Here is a 20003-nt window from a genome sequence, read left to right as displayed (position 1 = left end):
TTTAAAAATTACTTAGATAAAATAAAAATTTTCGTAAAATTAACTTTACGAACGAAAATAAAAAATTATTTATTTTAGTTTCATTGAATTAAAGATTCAGGTAAAATTAAATGAATATACAAGAATTTATTCTTTCACAATGAACGAAAAATAACTTTTGATTAACTTGATTTGAAAAAACAAAACAAAAGGACTGGTACAAATTACAAACACTATAAAAAATGCAATATAATTAATTTATGTAAGGGAACATAATTTTAAAACTTATGGTCGTCTAAACGATTTCTATGTTGCATTATCGATAGTAAAACTCCCTCGGTTTTTATTATTATTAAATTATCATAATTTGATCTTAACGTTGGCCATAAACTCGAGTCTTTTTTATCTGATACCGCATAGATTAGTTTAGAAGCCTTGGTTTGATTTATAATTGTACCCCCTGCGCAACGAATAATTTCTAAAAATTATTTGATAAATTATAATAAAAATATATATTTATTATTTTATTTTAGAACTTACTCTCCATTTCGGATTTAGGAGGATTAGTATTTTTGGTTATTATGAAGTTGTAGCCATTAAAAAGTTTTTGACTTGCGGTTGACACTAAATTAAGGGTTTGTCTGAGAATAAAATTGTACTTTTTTTCCGTCTTCTTATCTTTAACATAATAATTATCATAATGCACGTAAGAAAAATTCTTTTCCTGTATTGCCTTTAACCAATCTACAGAAATTATTGGTATTCCTTTTGCTAAACCTATCAAAAATTTCGATGTTCGACTAATATCATTATTCGTGATTATAATTGAGGCCTCTTCAGGGTTGCTAACAATCGCATAACCTGCCGAAAGTAATATAATGTAACAAATCTATTGGATTATTTTTGTTTAAATTTCATTCTTTAATCAATATCACCATTTTATCTCAAATGTTGATAGATTTTTTAGTGTTTAATTCTTTTTATGATACATGAAATTATTTTACTAATTTTTATTGTTTAACTAATTTTAATTTATTATTTACTTTATTTAATTTTATATAAAATGTTAAAAAATTAGAATTTTCTAATTTACACATGAAATGTTAATGAGACTTATACTTTTATTCTTCTCGCTTTGATAATGATTTTTTTGGTCTTACCTATGTTTCTCACAGTTTCAACATACTCATCTTCATTAACTTTAGTAAACGTTAACGTAGTTTTCCTTTTTCTTAATGCTCTTGAAGATGCATTGCTCTTAATTTTATAGAAAAGAGAAAGAAAATAAATTAAGACCATTAAAAAACAAGAATCCCGAAAAAAATACCTTTGTACTTCTAGTAGTCAATGTGCTACCAGCTTCTGAACTTGTAAAACATCGACTTTCCCATTCACTATCCCCTAAAAAAGAATGTTTTAAATTTTTGTCCAGCGGACTTATTCATATAATTTTTGTAATGAAAATTTTTAATTTGCAAAACATTCGAAAAACAGATTTTGAAAATATTTGCGAATGCATTTACGTTTTGCATTTGTTCGTACAAATGTGTTTACATATTTACCGTCATTAATGCTCTCAGACTTTGAAGAAGTTTTTCTTTTAGCTTTAGAAGATGAACTGGTCTATTTCAATGTGAAAAGAAAATTATTCGAATAGGTTAATTAAGAAATCTAAAGTAAATACCATTATGTTTTCATCGGAACTTGTTCCCGTTTTTTTAACACGTTTGTTATTTTTAACATTTGTCATTTCCACATTTAATTTAACTGATTTTTTTTCCCCTCTTTTTTGCGAAGTTTCTTTAGGTTTAGTAGATTCCGGTTTTTGTTTGTTATTGTTAAGTTTCTTTGATTTCTTTTTTAAAAAACATTTTTCTTTTTCATTAGTCTTCACTTTTCGGTCGTCTTCAAAATCAGTAAACGCCGAATACGAAGTGTCTGTCTCTTCCATTATAAATTTTTTTTTATTTTTCGAAACAAAATTTGATATCCCTAATTTTTTTATTTCTTCAACTGATATAATTGGCCGTAGAAACTCTGGAGTTTCATCAGATTCTGTTTCATCCTCATTCTCTTCTTCTTTTCCTATATCCATTCTAAGTCCGTTAACCTCCTTTTCCTTAACTTTATTTTCTTTTAGACATATTAGAGGCTCATCGTCTTCATCTTCAGTTTCTATAATACATGGTTATATAAATTAGCTAACATTTTTTTTTATTTGATGTCAAAATCCTACCTTCTCCAAAAATTCTATTAATGGGCTTTTTTATTTTCTCCATAACTTTTATATAGCCATTTTCCTTGGGTGCAAATTTTATCAAATCTATTGCCGGTGTACAAATATCCATCATAAAATCTGCGTCTTCATTTGTAACTGGCCTAACAGGGGAATCTTTGTCACGAGCTTTAAAATTTTCGGTAGAAATACTTACAATAGCTGGAAATTTTTTCTTTTGTATTGGCTGTTCAATTTTGCTGTTTAGGTTCCCTTTTCGCTTTTTATTTGTTGTGTTTTCGGACAAATTCGAAGAAAGTGTTGATGAAGGCAAACTAGATTTTTGTAAACTTGGATGAACAAAAGCTTGAGTGGATTCCAAATCTTCGTTTTTATCCAAGTTTAAAGGAGGAATCACTGATTGCTTTTTCACAATTCCTGTGTATTGATTTTGTTTGTTAGGTGGAATAAAAACTTGGGTGCAGGCAATTTCTTCGTCTTCCTCGTCGATATTCGATACTTGAACTTTTGTATTAATTTCATTAATGTTTGTGTTCTCTTTATTTAGCACATTATCCTTATTTTTATCCAATTTTATTAAATTATTTTCCTTAGACATAACTGCTACCTTACGTATTGATGAATTATTAAAAATTTTTTCATTAAAACCAGGATGTTTAAATACGGCTGTATCTTCCATTAAATCAAATTTTTCATCGAATTTTGGTGAAACGTAGTTCTTCGAAGATAAATTTTTGATATTATTAAGAACGAATGGTTGGGTTGGGACCAGCAAATCATCATCGTCCATAAAATCATTGAAAACTTCTTTTCTGCTTGAATTGCTTAATTGTGTATTTTTTATCTGTTGTTTTTCTGTATGAATTCTTTGCGAACTGTTGTCAGAATTTTCGTTGCACAATGATGTTTTATTACTATTTAACAAATAATACTGAATTTGGAAATTAAAATAAAACATATGAACTTGCACCTTTACCTTTGATCTACTAAAATGTTATTATTCGGTTGTTTTTCTTCAGATACACCTTCAAAATCTATATCGGGAGTAGTGGCGCCGCTACGATTATCAAATTGGGTTTCATTCCACTCCACTTGAAGTGTGTTTTCATTATCGTTCGAGTTTCTATTTATTTTGAGGCCATTTACAACTTTTGTAACATCTTCACTAAACGTTGAAGAATTTTTTCTTGTATTTCTAAGCAAAGGACATAAGTTTTGAGAAAAATCATTATTTGAGATAACATCATTCTCGCCAAAATCTTGAGTGCTAATATTAAGAATTTCATTTGTTTTTTCTTTTTTTGAAAGTAAAAATATTTCTTGTGTCTCTGGTATATAATATTCATCGTCTAAAGACCTATCGTTTATAAATTGTTTCACATTTTCGGCGATTTCAGAATCAAAAATATTATTTCTGCTTTGTTGCCTTGTCTCATCAAAATGTTGAGTCTCTGGTACAAAAAAACTGTGATTAACCGTACTATTACTTACATTGCTCGAACGAGAACTATCTTTATTTTTCAAAATTTTAGACTCTGATAGTTTAATATCGTGGTTGGGGGTTGAAGTACTGGTTGAACCGAAGCGTTGATTGTTGATGCGAGTTTTCAAATATCTATTTTGTTGTGGACTACCTGCGACCATATCAAAATTGTCTTTGTCTGGTGTTGTAGATTTATTGTCCATAAATCCACTGTCAGACTGAAAATTTATTTTTGAAATTTTTGTAAAATTAAAACTAATTATATTAACCTGATTTAACACAGTGTACTTGGCATTAAGATTGCCGAACCGAATTGTAGAAACTTTGTTATTTATCAAATAACAGCGATCAATTTTTTCATTATCAACATATGTTCCCCTCTTAGATTGCAGATCTATGATTTGATGTCGAGAATCTATAATATTTATTAATGCATGTTTTCCGTCCAAAGACTAAAAAAATTAAAGTTTATTATTTTCAAATTTAATATTTTACCAACGAACCTCATCCTTGGTAACAAAATCTACTGAGTTTTTGCCTATTAAGTAACACCCTTTAGCCAAACGATAAAGTTTTCCGCCCAAATCTAATGTAGCATCCTTAATAAATTTTATGTTTACTATTTTTATAAATGTTTTTAGAGCCTTTTGTACTTACAATGTGACGATCTAAATGTTCATCATCAAACCCATTCATTGCTTGTTATTATTCTGCAATTATTACTTTTTAAATGCAGATCTGAAATTTTATTTTTAAAATAAACTAAAATAAACAATAACTACACATAAAATAATTGAACACAAATTTTGAATTTTTGCGTCATAGTTTGTTCTGACATGTCAAAGTAACTATTCACAATAGAAAAAACAAAACTATCAAAATGTGACAATCTGCCATTATACTTTATTTAATTCAGAGATTTTTGAAAAATATTACGGAATTTCGGATAGTAAGTTTCCGTTTTTCATAAACTTTCATATTAAGTTTTAAATCTTAAAACAAAAATTCATTATAAAAAAGTTATTAAGAATCAGAGAATTGGTATTTTTGATAATCCAATTACAACTCTTTATTTTTTCACTCTATCCTATCGTCTAATTATCACATAAATGAACGAACCATACGCTACATATAATGCAAAAAAGTAAAGGAATGGAGTATCTGAGAGTCATACAATAATTGATTTCGTGGAATTCCCTTGAAAAGAATATAACTTCTATTAGGATCCAAAAAGATAATTAATGAAATGTTAAATAATGAAATAATTTCAGAAAATTAATGCATATAGCTGCAAATAATTGACTTTTCCAAAGACATTAAAAATACAATTATAATGTCTTTGCTTTTACTTATGTAATCAAGTGTTTGCATAGGTAAGTCGTTCTCAAAAAAATTTTTATTGTCAATTTGCTTTTCGAAATTCGAAATTAGGCGTCCAACAAATTTATATACATATGTTATATATAAATTATTTTTATATTAGACTAATTGCTTAAATTGGCCTTAGCCGGTTTCTAAAAAGCTCGGGCTGGTTCTCGTGAGGGCGGGGAATCTTGTGAATCCGGAGGTACGATAATGGGCTTTACTGGCCTATGTGTACTTTGCGGTAGCCGCGTCGATCTAACCGAACCTAACCTAATTGCTTAAATTACTTACTTCGTTTATATATTTTTGTTTATATAGTAATAGTCTTGAAATTTGAAATGGGTATATACTGTACAGATTGAAATAAATACTACTTTAAATCGACTTGAGTTTCATATTAGCTGTATATGCAGTCGATTTTCAAGTCAACCTAATAATTTTATCGGGGCGACTTGGCTTAAAAATTTCAAGTCAAGTAATGTTTATATGAACTCGAAATCCACTTTTAGTTGACCTCAATGTAGCAATTTAAAATTGGACCACCTATGCTGTTGAGTGTAATTGTTATTTATGTGGTATTTTTCTTGTTAGTAACTGACTTATGTAAACTTTCGGTATATTATTCTTTTGTAGGTGATGTGGTAATGCTCTTGTAAAAATTAAAATTTTTTAATTTTGACATTGATATTGAAAGGATACAGCTGTCATATGTCAAATTCTAAAACATAACCTTCAAATACGCAACAATTTTGCATTGTGTTGTAGAACATTAAAATTTTGCAATTTAAACAATATATTTTGTTTTTAATTGTCGATAAGTAATATTGTAACAGTGAAAGCCTTGATTACTGAAGAAGCAAAATGGTTAAGACAAAAAAGAGCAAGAAGGAAATAGCAGCGGCTGATGAGATGTAAGTTAAAAAAAAATATTTTTATAACATCAAAATTGTGTCGTCGTCGACTATATTTCAGACGTTTCACTTTCCCTTTTTTGTGAAGAAAACGATAAACATAAGATTTAATTTATTCCTTTTAGTGAAATTGATAGTGATTCAAGGCAAACTAAATTATCAGATGATGAAAAAATTGGAAAAAATAAAAAAGGAAAAAATGCTAAGAAAATATCTTCGAAAAAGCAATCTTCTGATGATGAAGGGGAAGTTGAGAAACTGGCGGAATCAGTAAGTAAACTGAAAGTAAAATCTGGTAAATCTGGCCCAAAGTTGTCGGATAACAACACTTCTGAGAGTGAGGAGGAGCAGCCGAAGAAAAAAGGAAGATCTCAACCGGCAAAAAAGGCAGGATTTGATCTATTGATTGGAGACGATGATGACGACGGCAACGAAATTCAAACTCGCCCTGAACCTGAAACAGATAGTGACGTGGAAAAAGAAATAAAGAAAGGAAAATCTACTCTGAAAGATGATTTAAAAGGTAAAAAAGGTAAAAAAGCCAGACGGAAGAAGGACGAAGATGACGAAGATCTAGACAAGGTTTTAGCTGAACTTGAAGCTGAATATAGTGGTGTGAAGGTAGAGCAATCAGTTTTGACGCCTCAAGACAATATAGAAGATGAATCTTCAAAGAAAAAAAAAGGCAAAAAGGCTGGAAAAAATGAGATTGATTCGGTGAGTGCAAAAGATGAAATCAACTCGGAAATTAAGGAAGAAAATGATGAAAATTCTACTGTAAAAACAGCTGCACAAAAAAAGAAAGAAAAGAAAGAAAGGCAAAAAAGGGAGGCAGCCTTAGCCAAGCAAAAGGTGGCAGAAGTGAAATCAGATCAGATCCAAGAAACCAGTGAAGATATACAAGAAAAACCGGAAAAACAACCAAAACAGAAAGTTAGGCATGAATCCGAAACTAAAGAGCCTTCCGAAGAAATCGTTAAGATGGCTGAAAATGAAGAGGATATGGCTGATGATGACAAAAAGGGTGACAAGAAATCCAAAAAGGATAAGAAGAAGGAAAAAGGTTAATAAAAATAAATGTATGTTACAAAAATGCAACTAATTTTTGGCTTATAGGTAAAAAAGACAAAGAAGAGGAAAAAAAAGATGATAAGAAAAAAGGTGTAAGCAAAGCAATGGTCGCTGCAATGCAAGAACGTTTAAAAAAAATTAAAGAGGACGAGGAACGCTTGCAAAAAGAAGAAGAAGAACGTATACGCCAAGCAGAAGAACGGGAAAGACAACGTTTGGAAGCCATCCGTTTAGAGCAAGAAAGAAAAGAGAAGAGGAAACAAAAAGAGCAAGAAAGAAAGGCTCGTCTAAAAGCTGAGGGAAAACTCTTGACGAAAAAACAAAAAGAAGATCGGGCTAAGGCTCAGGCAATGTTAGAAGCATTGAAAGCCCAAGGATTAGATGTCCCTGACCCTGCTGAAAAACGGCCCCGTCCTGGTACAAGAATTCGTCCTAATAAGAAAAAGATGGGTAAGCAAGAAGGACAAACTGAAGGTGAGCAAGATAAAAGCGGTGAGGGATCTAAAGATTCAACCCCGGTGCCTGAAGATGTTTCGAAAAAAGGAGATGAAGTTAAAGAAGCTTGGGATGCAAGTTCTTCTGATGAAGAAAATAATACCACCCCAGAAACAACGTCAGATAAAAAGCCGTCAAAGGAGACTTTAGGTAATAAACAGGAACAAGAAAGTGAAGAAGAGTCTTCAGAAGGAAGTATGGGAAGTGAAGTTTCTGATGAAGATGAAGACAATGAAAGTGTAGGCGAAAATGATGAAGGTCGTTCTGATGATCAAGCCAAGCGTGAGAGGGCAATGACTCGTATTGAAAAAAGACGTGAAGAATCAGAAAAGAAACGTAATTTAGAGAACTTACGAGCTGCTGTTGTTTGTGTATTAGGTCACGTTGATACGGGGAAAACAAAAATATTGGATAAATTGCGGCGTACACATGTTCAAGATTCTGAAGCTGGCGGTATAACGCAACAGATTGGAGCAACAAACGTTCCAATTGAGGCTATTAAAGAGCAAACTAAAATTGTAAAAGGTTCATCAGAATTGCAACATAAATTACCTGGTTTACTAATTATTGATACCCCTGGACATGAATCTTTTAGTAACTTGAGAAACCGCGGATCTTCATTATGTGATATTGCTATTTTAGTTGTCGATATTATGCATGGGTTGGAACCACAAACAATTGAATCAATTAATTTGCTTAAACAAAAAAAATGTCCGTTTATTGTAGCTTTAAATAAAATTGATCGTTTGTACGACTGGCAGACGATGCCACGCAAAGATATCCGCGATATTATAAAAGGGCAACAAAGTAATACGCAATTGGAATTTAATCAGCGATCTAAGGAAGTTATTGTACAGTTTGCAGAACAAGGACTTAATGCAGCTTTATTTTATGAAAATCCAGATCCTCGCACATACATTTCTTTAGTGCCAACAAGTGCCATTACAGGAGAAGGCATGGGAAATTTGTTATATTTAATTGTAGATTTTTGCCAAACTATGTTAGCGAAACGTTTAATGTATAGTGAAGATTTGCAAGCTACAATATTGGAAGTTAAAGCTATTCCTGGTTTAGGAACTACTATCGATGCAATTCTTATAAATGGTAAATTAAGAGAGGGTGAAACTATGATTTTAGCTGGCACGGATGGTCCAATCGTTACACAAATTAGAAGTTTACTGATGCCACAACCTTTAAAAGAATTAAGAGTAAAGGTATTTAATTCTTTTGCAATAATGAAGAAAAAGTCTATGTTTTACGCATATTAATGTTTTAGAATGCATATCAAGAATATAAGGAGATTAAAGCTGCCCAAGGAGTTAAGATTGCTGCTAAAGACTTAGAAAAAGCAATTGCTGGAATAAATTTGTTGATTGCTCACAAACCAGATGAAGTAGAAATTTGCAAGTACGTTTTAACAATTTATTAAAACATTGTGATATTATATAATAAAACTATATTATAATTAGGGACGAAGTCGCACGTGAACTTAAACATGCATTGAGCCATATTAAATTAAAGGAAAGGGGTGTCTATGTTCAAGCATCGACTCTTGGATCTCTTGAAGCCTTGTTAGAGTTTTTGAAATCCTCAAATATTCCGGTAAGTTTTTTTTGTATATCTTAACTACATAAAACTGCTAGAATTTACATGAAGTAAAATTTCAACAAAAAAAGAAAATAAAAAACAGATACTATAAAACGATAAAGGACATTTTCACCACTCCTTTTAAATTTTTTCTTTTAATTTGATAAACTTCCGTTTATTAAGTATACGGAATTGGTTAAGTTTATTTCATACTTTCATAGCACGTATTTTTTAAAATATAATAATCTTTAGTTTAAAATTGTTAAAATATAAATTTTAATGCAGCTTTGCAATATAATTAAAATAATAATGAATAAAATAATGACATTAGAGGTGTAATTCATGTTTCTATAGGATTATGTACTGCACCAGAAATACTTAAGTTTTCTTGAGAGATACGTGCATATGCTTGTGTATATAATCATATTGTTTTATATATTTAAAAGATGTTAGCAATACATACATATAGGGAAGAAAAACAAATTTAGCTTATAATTTTTTTTTTTTTGGAGAGCGAAATGCTTTTAAAATTTTCTTTCAAATTTTTCTTCATCCATACATGTTACACTAACTACAGTCACATGTTATACTATGTTATAATTTAATTCACAAAAATTTGATTCTTTCTATTTTATTACATATATTTGTGCAATAGTTTTCATAATGGTATTGAAACCTTTTAAGAAAAGTAGATTTGTATTTAAAATTTCACACCCCCAAAATGTATAATGCTTCTTTAAAATTCGAATTTGGACAATTTTATAGATATAAGAAAAAGTTATCACTGTTTTTTAATTGAATAATATGGTTAATTTTTTTGTCGCCTATTTTGAAATTTGCATACTATAGGTTTTTTTAAGCTCTACACATAATTTTTATTTTATAAAGAAATCTTTTCATTTTATGTAAATTTTGTGTAAATTTTTCAACGTGTTAAACTGTTTAATCACACGGATTTTAGTATGAGACGTAGATGTGATAACATTACTTCACGCCATCATAATATATTTGCATGCGATAAGGTTGTCAGAATTTTGGTGACTGACTCCAAAATTTTAAAAATGCATTCTTATTATACGAGTATCTATCTTATTGCGTAGCTTATGAGCTATTATTGCCGAATTGTGCAGTATATCAGTATTACTGCAATTTTGAAGTAATTTTTTTGTTTTTAATTTATTTTATAGAAATATGTATAATTATACATAATTAAATTATTCGTTCTTAACATTTGATTTGTCACGAAGTTCTGGTAATTTATTTTTAGGGGTGTTATATTTAAAATTTTATATTAATGAATATAGGTTTATATGAATAAAAATAGTAAATACGAGTAACTTAAAAAAAATATGGAAAAAAAAAACATAAAATAAAAAATTTTAAGCAGATAAAATAAACTTTTGTAGGTGCCGAATAGCTTTGAAATATACTATACATAATAAATCTATCTATGTATGTACATTATGTATCCTATAATAAAATATGTAACTAAGAAAGAATACAATATCCGCAAATTCTTTAACGTCAAAATTTTGATTTTAGTCTGCAAACTGTCTGAAACTAAAACTTTTACGGACAGAAATCTAGTAAACTTTTGACCCGTAATTGACTTTGAATTTTGATCATCCGTAAACGTCAAAACAAAAAAAAATTTTTTTTTAGATTTAAAATAATTTTATACTTACATATTAAAAATTAACAATAAAAATATTTTTTATATTATTTTTAACGTAATGATAGTCACTCAACACATCAAATTTATTTACTGAATTACTACGTCAGACTGTCTGCATGTAAAAAAAAAAATCTACAATTTTGACGCTTAATTGACTTTTTTTAAACGTTTAAGAATTTAAACTTTGACTGAGAGTAAAAACGTAGTAGAGTATCCGTAAACTCAGACAACTCAGATTTTGTAAAATTTGACGTTTAAGAATTTACCATATATGTTACAAAAGTGTTTGTATAAATACATACATATGTACCTACTAAATATATTGTGAATACGGATGTATATAAAATTTTCCTACATTGCGTAGTAAATTAAATATAAAAATGAAACTTAGCAAAAAAAAATATTTTTTTTCATGAATGAAAAATCGTTAATTTCTATAAAAAAAATGTGTATATGTATTTATATTATATTCATTATTATATACGTTTGTATACATATATCTGCAAGTTCGTTTTTAGATACAATTTATGTATATTTAAAATAGTCTGTGATATAAACATATTTGTAATGTATATATAAAATAATTTAGATGATGTCGATAGAAATGTCAGATTGAATTAAGTTATTTCAAGTTATATAATAAATATGTATCTATATATTTGTAAGTTACTATGCCATGTGGAAGTTTTTACGTGAATATATGTATGTATGAAGATAAGCTATAATGTTGATCGTACAATATAAGAAATTCCCATGTGAATAAATTTTTTAAACATTTCGAATATAACCTACATAAAATGTGCAGAGCTATACAAGTTCCAAATTTTTTTACAATTTACGGTGAGGAAATTTTAAAGCAAAAATTTAATTAAATTCACCTTAAATCGAAAAGCGTTTAAATCAAAATTGTCTAACTGAATGCGTAATATTGTCTATCGTTAAATTTGTACTACTGAATTAGTAATGTTGGCGTTAGATCTGTATTTTTTGTAAACGGCCATACATTCAATTTACAAAATCTTGAATTATTACCAAAAAGCATTTTTTCACTGTTTAAATTCGCAGTTCATTTTCAACTTTATTTTCTGATTTTTCAATTTTTTTTTTTCTGAATAATAGAATTGAAAATAAACACAATTTGATAGTATTACGAAAAATATAAAATTTAAGAACTAATACCTTCATTTTTTAATTTTGATTTTGCATTTTACTGAAATTCAAAGTATACGTACTGAAATTCAAGTTATTTTACGTAAGGTTCAATAGATTTATATGTATTTCATTTTCAAAGACCTTTCATTTGAATATTATACATGTACATATATAGAAAAATAAGATAGTAAAATTTTAAGGGATGTTAAAAATTTTCTATTTATATAATAAGTAACAAGAAATTCATAGTAAATTAATTTGATTAAAAATTAAAACATACGAAAAATCAATTTTTTTTTATTTATATTTTTCATAACGAATTTTTCATAGTTATTTTTAGGTGACAAGAACAGGATAATTATAGAATGAGAAAATTTCTTTTACTCATATAATACGATTATGTTTTAGGGACAAAGGTATTGCTAACATCAAAAGAAAATTTTTTTATTTTAATTTTTTTTTTCGGTACTATTGGATTTTACAATTATTTTTAGCACTTTTACAAAAAAATTTTGAAAAAAAGTGGTTATTGGTTTCACTCTGTCCGTCCGTTCGTGAACATGCTTACAAAACTTCTACATCCTTCAAGATAGAAAGCTGAAATTTAATATGTACATAGATCTTTACTAGAAACTTATTTCCGCAGAATAAAATGTTTACCTATCTCCCCTCCCTCTAAAAGTTATACCCCCCAAAACCCCAAAAATGGGCTATTTTATCTATTTGTTGCAATGAAACTATAAGCATATTTCAAATTTTGCAAAAGCAGAAAGGCGGTAGTTGGCTTCTCCTATCGTGGCATACTGTAGTTAAACTAGAAAAAAACAAAATGGCCGTTCAAATTTGCCGTTATCTAAAATCCGTTTTTTCCAAATTTTTGATGTGGTTTTTCTTCTAGACATCCTGGGGTCTGAAGGAGCCTGAATTTTTAGGAGCTTTTAGATACTAATAAATAGTTTATTTTGTTAGAAGAAAATGTTTTTCCGTTTCCACCCCCTCTCAAGTTATCGCCTCTTGAAATTTTTAAAATTTAAATTTTTGACGCCTTATATTTCCGAAAACGCAAGCTTATTCAAATTTCTATAAACGCAAAAAGCTAACGGTAAATTCCATGACATTAAAAAATATAATTATTTTTCTTAACTCACACAATTAACCCTTAAAACCCTTAATAAATTGAAAAGTGCTAAATACGAACCATTGATTTGATCTAACTTTATTTATTAGAACACCATTAATTACTTACTGATGTTGTATCAGTTAGCTTATACTTTAATTTTTATTATTAATTGAGCTGTAAGAATTTTATAATTTCCGTTTTGCTCCTAAAACACATGTCTTTTTAACACTGATTTACCGAGAACTTAACGATTTAATTAATCTGAAATTTTACAACAGATATTATAACAAATCTTGAGTTTATTTTGAATTTTCGTTTAAATTTTAGAATTATGTTATTATTTCTATATTAGAAGTGACTGACTTTTTGAAGTACAAACGTGTTTTTCAAATGCTCTTAAACTAAATCTAAAAAAGCAGTCTATATTGATTTAAATCAATTTTCAAGCAGACTTAATCGATTTTCGATAATGAAAATCTTTTCTTTTAAATTTTTTATGAAATAAAATTATTGTTACACATGCTAAAATTTAAAAATTTCTCAGGAATTAAGGCTTACATATTACGTATGTGTATGTGTCGTACTTTTTTTGAAATTTATTAATATTTTAGGGAATTAATCACAAAATCATGGTGTATTTAAATTTAAACTTACTTAAAATAATCGATTTTCATGTTAGATAAATTTACAAAGATTTTTACAAAATTTACAATAACGAAATTAATTTGAGAAATGAAAGCATGCATCAATTGCCACTTTTATCTTAAACGTGATTACACTCTTTAAAAAATTTCTATTCCTTCCTTTTTGTTTATTCGTTTTGATATGCTCCTTTTTTTCGTTTTCTTTTTTTTTTTGATAATAACAAACATTTAATAATGATTTTATTTTTAAAATGATGACGTCATAAGAAAAATGGTTCTAAATTGAATGTTGTCTGAAAGAAAAAATTCATATGTATGTATAACATTAGATATATGAAGATGTACGCATTAATAATGTACAATCATACATAAAGCTATTTACATATCATTGTAGATATTTATAAGGTTTGGTACTGAGATTAAAAAGTGAATGTATAAATGGGTCTATATGTTTAACTTAATTAAAATTTCGTTCATTTTTATTATGTTCCCAAAATTTTTATTTACGTGCACAAGTCGTAAAAAGTGCGTAGATTTTTTCATTATACTTTTACGCCTTTTAGTTTCTTTTCTGGTTTTTTTTTTCATATTTGAAGGATTAACACAAAAAATTTTTAGATTTAAATATTTAAGATTAAAAGATGCATGTATATATTCAACATAATATTCAATTTATTGAGTGATTTAAGGTTTATGTAAAAGGAAAAAAAGTTTTTTTTTGTTATTATTTAATATCCAATCACCTTGTAGTGCCGAGATTGATAGCGTCAATGTCACGTCACTCTTTAAAAATTTCATTTATAATTTCATATGCATAGGTATATGGAACTGTATCATATGCATAGGTATCTGTAACCGTTCTTCTCTAATTCTTGAATCTGGAAGAATTGTTAAAAACAAGCAACCTGTTATTTATTTAAAGGCACACATACCTACAATGTTTTTTATTTATAGAAATTTTTTGAAATTTTTTTAGTTGGTGAATAAGTTTTCGGCAACTAAAATTGTATTGTAAAATAAATCAAGTAAATTTAAGGTCTGCGTTTTGATAGAAGTCTAGTAGTAGTTTAGTCTCTTAATAGTATAAGAATTTTATATTTAAACTTTCAAACTGGACTTCTTTTTTGCCGCATATTATTGAAAATTCGCATATTTTGCTATTATCAATATTACCTCCCAAAAATTAATACATTTTTATTGTATATAAGAGGTGCTGTGCGAAAGAAATAAAAACGTCATCTTTATTTATTATAAAATTTTGATATTGCGCTTAAGGAGGGCATTTAATGTCATTTTTATTTTATAGGTGTTCGTCATCATTCTATATAATTGTATATATTAAATAGATTGTATTGAACGTAATTTTATTAGAAAATAGGAAAATCACAAAAAGAAAAATATGAAGTGAAAAAGGAATTTTAATTGTGTAATAAAATGAAAAAAATAGAAATGAGAAGAGGATCGAAACTGTGACGAAATTTTGGAATTTAATGAAATTTTGAAGAAGGTTCTCTAATGTACGTTCGTTAATAAAAAGTTGAAGAAAGAAAAAATAAAGGAATCGTAAAAAAAATACTAAAAAGAAAAGAGGGAAGCAAAATTTTTGATTACTTTTTTCTTTTTTTTTTTTCTACAATTTAGATTTTCGCGTCTCAAAACGTTTTCTTCACGATTACACTTACATTCTCGCTGTTTTATTCTTTCTTAAGTGAAATATGTAAATCAACATTCAATCCCTCCTTCGGTTACTGTGGTTAAATGTTTTTTTTTTTATACGCATTTATTTTTTCATTCATATAAAACCTATGGGGTTGGTTAGTTTTCTAGTAAAAGTACCAAAAAAAAAAAATACAATAAATTCTGGCACCTGGCAGGTTTTAATAAAGTTTTAAGTATTAAAGAAATGATTTTTAAAATAAAAAATTTGAATAAAATTGAATTTAAAGAAAAAAAAAACAACTTTTTTTCCGACCAGAAAAGTGTGAAGAATTTTTGAAAGTACATAAAAAATATTTCCATTGAATTTCTGTTTTAATTATTTTTTTACGTTTATTTATTTGCATTTACGTATTTGAGTTGAATTGTAAATGTAGAAGAAAAAAAAATACCAATTTGGGTAAATTTTATACACATAAGTGGTTGGTTATACCTTTTTTCTTGTTAATTTAAGAGAGGACAAGAACTTTTATGACGTAAATAGATTTTTGTTTGTGTGAAGGCATAATTCATATAGGTACGTAACCTATTATAAAATCTATGACCTATTAAAAATACACTCTATAAGGGTGAGACTACAAAAAATATCCCTTGTTATATTTTTAGGAAGATTTAGATAGACAAGTTTTGATAATAGTACGTAAGATTCTTTTGTGTTTTTCGTATTCATTTTTGAAGTAGAAAATGAAGAACACACATTTTTTTTATCAGTTTGTTACCGACCCCTTTGCATACTATAAGGAAGGTGATGGAATCACACAAAATTTCACATATAAATAAAGTAAAAGAGAGGGTAAATTATTTATTTTTAGCAAGATGTCAGTTTGTGTATGCATCCATGTATCTCAAGTTCGGCTGAAGGGTTTTTTGATGAAATTTCATACATTACCTTCGCTATGTCACGGATTGATCAACTTTTCGGATTTGTCAGGCCACGGGAACTGAGTCAATTTCCCATTTTTAATTATTTTTAAGAAAATATTCAACAGAAATATGTTTAACAGTTAAAATATTAATTTGAAATTTTATATGCATATAAGCTTGTCCGACAGAAAAAGAACTGAAAATCTAACTTTTAAAAGAAATCAGCTGCAAGCAATTGGACGTTTACAAGGGGTGAAATTCACATTTTTGCGCATATAAAGAAATTATTAACTTCCTCGAAGTTTAATATAGTATTACAGTAAAGTAAGTTGAGGCTATTACAACAATGAACTTGTAAAATTTTTGGGAAGGTTAGGGCTTTGAAACTAACTGCATATCTAAAGAACTAGTTGGCGGAATTCGTTGAAATTTAATATTTGAATTCAGCCGGATGGCATAAAGTGAAACTCTACTAAAAGCAAAATTTACATATTTGTAGGTATGTTAAGTAAAAGTTTATTTTAGTCCTTGAAATTAAAAAGAAGTATATAAAGGGTATTTTTATAATCTTATGAAACATTTTCGCTAAACTAGACAAGACATCTTGCAGTCGGTTATTTGCTGATCATATCAGATTTTTTTTTTATCTGATCCTTTTCAAAATTTGAATATATATGGAAAGAAAACAATAATACCGTTTTATTTTAAACTAGTCGTGTGTGCTTGCATTGCAAGCCTTGCAAGAATTATTTCTGTAGTTTTGAAATTGTGTTCCATTCTGTAGCTGAGATATTTTAAGTTTACTTTATTTCTTCAAAAAGACACCAGTAATACACATATAGATATGTTTTTTCCTAATAAATAATGAGATAAAACTTAAAATAAGAAAAGTTCTGAAAAATAATTAACCAAAAATACACAGAACCAATAATTAGTTCCTTTGAGATCTAATAGCTTCTGAGTAATTTATTTTAGAATCTCGCTTTAAGTTATATCTCATAAAATCGTAAAATAACTTTTACAATAAGCACTTTAAGCGATGAATTACTGTATACGCATAAAATAATTCGCTACTAAAATGTATGCATGTATGTATTTGAAGTTTATAATACTTGCGAATAAAACGTGTGATTGTAGAATGAGTTAATACCAATACTAACGTATATAAGGTATGCGTATTGAATGCGATTTCTATGCAAAAAGTCCCAGGTTCGAACCCTGTAAAAAGTTGCTTGCAATAGGGAATCAAAATAAATAAAAATGATTGGTAATTAAAAAATTTAACTATTATTTATTTACTTATTAATTTTATTTGATTTTTTGATTATTTAATTGTAATTATTTAACTAAATTAAATCTGTTATATTTGTTTATACATAAAAAATATATACTCTAAATTATGAGATCTATTAAAAATCAATCCGAGAAAATTTGACGAAATTTTTTATTTAGTTTCAGATGCTTTGTTTATATGATTTAGATAGACGAACATAGGTTTTAGTTGCTATCAGAGTAATATATGTACTCTAGTAATTAATGTCTGGTGTTTTTGTATGTGTAGATGAATGAAAAAGTGATTACATATAAGAAATTAATTATGAATAAGAATTTATTGGGAGAATTGTTTGTTTAATAGTATAGAATTTGGTTTATAGGTAGGTGAGTTTGTTTCTTTACAGAAAATTAAATTTGCGCAAACAACTACGTCGTATACTTCTTGATCGTACAAATACGACAATTATAGTTCCAAATTATTGCTTTTTACTCCCTTGTTGTTTCAAATTTTAATCGTTATTAATTTTCTTTCGTTATAAATTTTTGCTGCAATTTAGGTGATTTGAATTGTGACCTTACATTAAAAATTCACGCTTAGCAAGCTTTGAATTAGTGAATTCAGCTTCTATATAAATTTTTATATAATATTTCAAAGACTGCATAAATCATTGATCCTAAATATATGCAATTCTAGAAATAGTTTCGTATATAAATGAAATTAATTTTAATAGTGTGATAGATATACATAGATTGTTTTTAAAAGCATTATTTTCACTTGTTGAAGGGAAAAGTGCTACAATACATAACATTGGTTTGATCCAACTTTATTATTTGCCTTTTTAGTCTTTTAACATGAAAATAATAGTTTTACCTTAATTTCAGAAAATCCAAAATAAATTTCAATGATTATTTTGTTTTGCAGGTAAAAATTCATATTATAAATTGTCATTATTTTACTAATTTAATATTAAAAAATTAAATGAAAGAAAAAAGGTGGCGACATTATGATACCACCGCTAAGTAATTAAGGTCGCTAAGTAGTTAAAATGTTAGTAGTGAAAGTATGGAATAAAATTATTAAATAAAATTTAATAATTCAAAAGAAATGCACAAAAAAAAAAGAAGAAAACAAACACAGAAAGAGAAATTTTAAAATTGAAAATTAAAAAATTAAATTATTTTGAATTAATCTACTGAAAATATTTTTCATATTCGTATTTCATTAGTAAAATATGGAAAAATATCAAAACTAAATATTAAATGCAGTCTATTGCACCAAATAAAAAAACGAAATAAAAAAAAAAATATTTTTTTTTTTAATTAAAATTTTTTATTTTTGTTGAACCAAATTTCGAGTAGGTTGACATTAGTGGAAAAAACATACTTACACCATACAAAAATAATAATTCCATTCAGCATTAACACATTATGGTGTAACTTTAGTGGTTTTAATTTTTATTTTTTGTTACTTTTCTCTTATTTCATTTATTTTTGGTATACAAATTATACTAAAATGGGTTTTCTTTTTTGGTTTTTGGTTTGGAAGCAATGAGTGGCAATATAGTCGTATGGTATTCATTTTTCATTTCCCAGAACTTTTTTTTTACCAGATTTATGATTTCTCGATTCGTGTATGTTTTTGAGATAAAATTGTTCTTGAATTCTTTAATTGGGTTTAATTAATTATTCAATAATTTTCTAAATTAAAATTTAAATTATTGTTTGATTTTTGACTGAATGATCATAAATTTTATGAGTGAAAATAATTACAATTCTCTAATGGTTGAAGGGCTTACGAAATACTTTTATACAAAGTTTATATAAAAGGCATAAACTTAAGAGAAATTTTTTTTAAAATTCAGTAGTTTCTTTATAAGAATGTTTGAGGATTTAAAATAAAAAATAAAAGTTTTTATTAAATTTACTTAAATTTTAAGTCATTTTTTGTTTAAAAATTAAATATCTTAAATTGGAGACTTTTATGTAAAATTTTTCTTGTTTACTTTAATGTTTTCCTTGTGTTGCGACTTAATATCAACTGTAACTTAAGTGGCATGACTTATTTAATTATTTTTTATATTAAGGAAAACTAGAAAGTGTACAATTTGATTTAAATATATGTATAAGTTATAAGACAATCGTTTGAAAGTTTGACATTATAATGTCATTCCATATACATACATACATACGTACATATTATTTATTTTCAGAAAACTTTTAAGGAAAAGCGAAACAGAAAGTAAATTCACGCAAATTAGAGTTAAGGAACAATTATAAAAATTGAATTGCATAATATGCAAATTTTTTGATTGTGTTCTAGAAATTTAATTTTATTTTAGGCCTATAGTATAAAATGTAAATTATAAAGTTTGACGATTTCAAACAGAAAAGTAAATCATTTTAAATTCCGGAGAGGGGAACTTTTTTAAC

General features: G+C 27.3%; 2 protein-coding genes across 2 annotated transcripts in view; one reads left to right on the top strand and one right to left on the bottom strand.

Moving 5' to 3' along the window:
• Window positions 1–39: 39 nt before the first annotated feature.
• Window positions 40–4507, bottom strand: LOC129610123 (arrestin domain-containing protein F-like). The gene is made up of 11 exons (XM_055522512.1): window positions 4356–4507; window positions 4202–4297; window positions 3968–4150; window positions 3192–3916; window positions 2216–3129; window positions 1664–2154; window positions 1542–1602; window positions 1307–1380; window positions 1140–1236; window positions 520–840; window positions 40–457 (listed from the first exon to the last, which is right to left on the bottom strand). Exons 1-11 carry the CDS (start codon window positions 4392–4394, stop codon window positions 258–260), a joined length of 3201 nt encoding a protein of 1066 aa, XP_055378487.1. The 5' UTR covers window positions 4395–4507; the 3' UTR covers window positions 40–257.
• A 1282-nt stretch (window positions 4508–5789) lies between these two features.
• The window catches only part of LOC129610247 (eukaryotic translation initiation factor 5B), an 85702-nt gene continuing 71488 nt past the window's right edge, over window positions 5790–20003 (top strand). Inside the window, exons 1-5 of the mRNA XM_055522749.1 lie at window positions 5790–5974; window positions 6100–7037; window positions 7091–8754; window positions 8817–8947; window positions 9010–9142. Of these exons, the coding sequence (XP_055378724.1) occupies window positions 5925–5974; window positions 6100–7037; window positions 7091–8754; window positions 8817–8947; window positions 9010–9142 (2916 nt within the window). The 5' untranslated portion in view covers window positions 5790–5924. The remainder of the gene's footprint in view (window positions 5975–6099; window positions 7038–7090; window positions 8755–8816; window positions 8948–9009; window positions 9143–20003) is intronic.

The sequence above is a fragment of the Condylostylus longicornis genome, unplaced genomic scaffold, assembly GCF_029603195.1.
Source record: "Condylostylus longicornis isolate FDR11 unplaced genomic scaffold, ASM2960319v2 ptg000044l, whole genome shotgun sequence".
NCBI classification, from domain to species: Eukaryota; Metazoa; Arthropoda; class Insecta; order Diptera; family Dolichopodidae; genus Condylostylus; species Condylostylus longicornis.
This window is presented reverse-complemented; position numbering and strand designations above follow the sequence as displayed.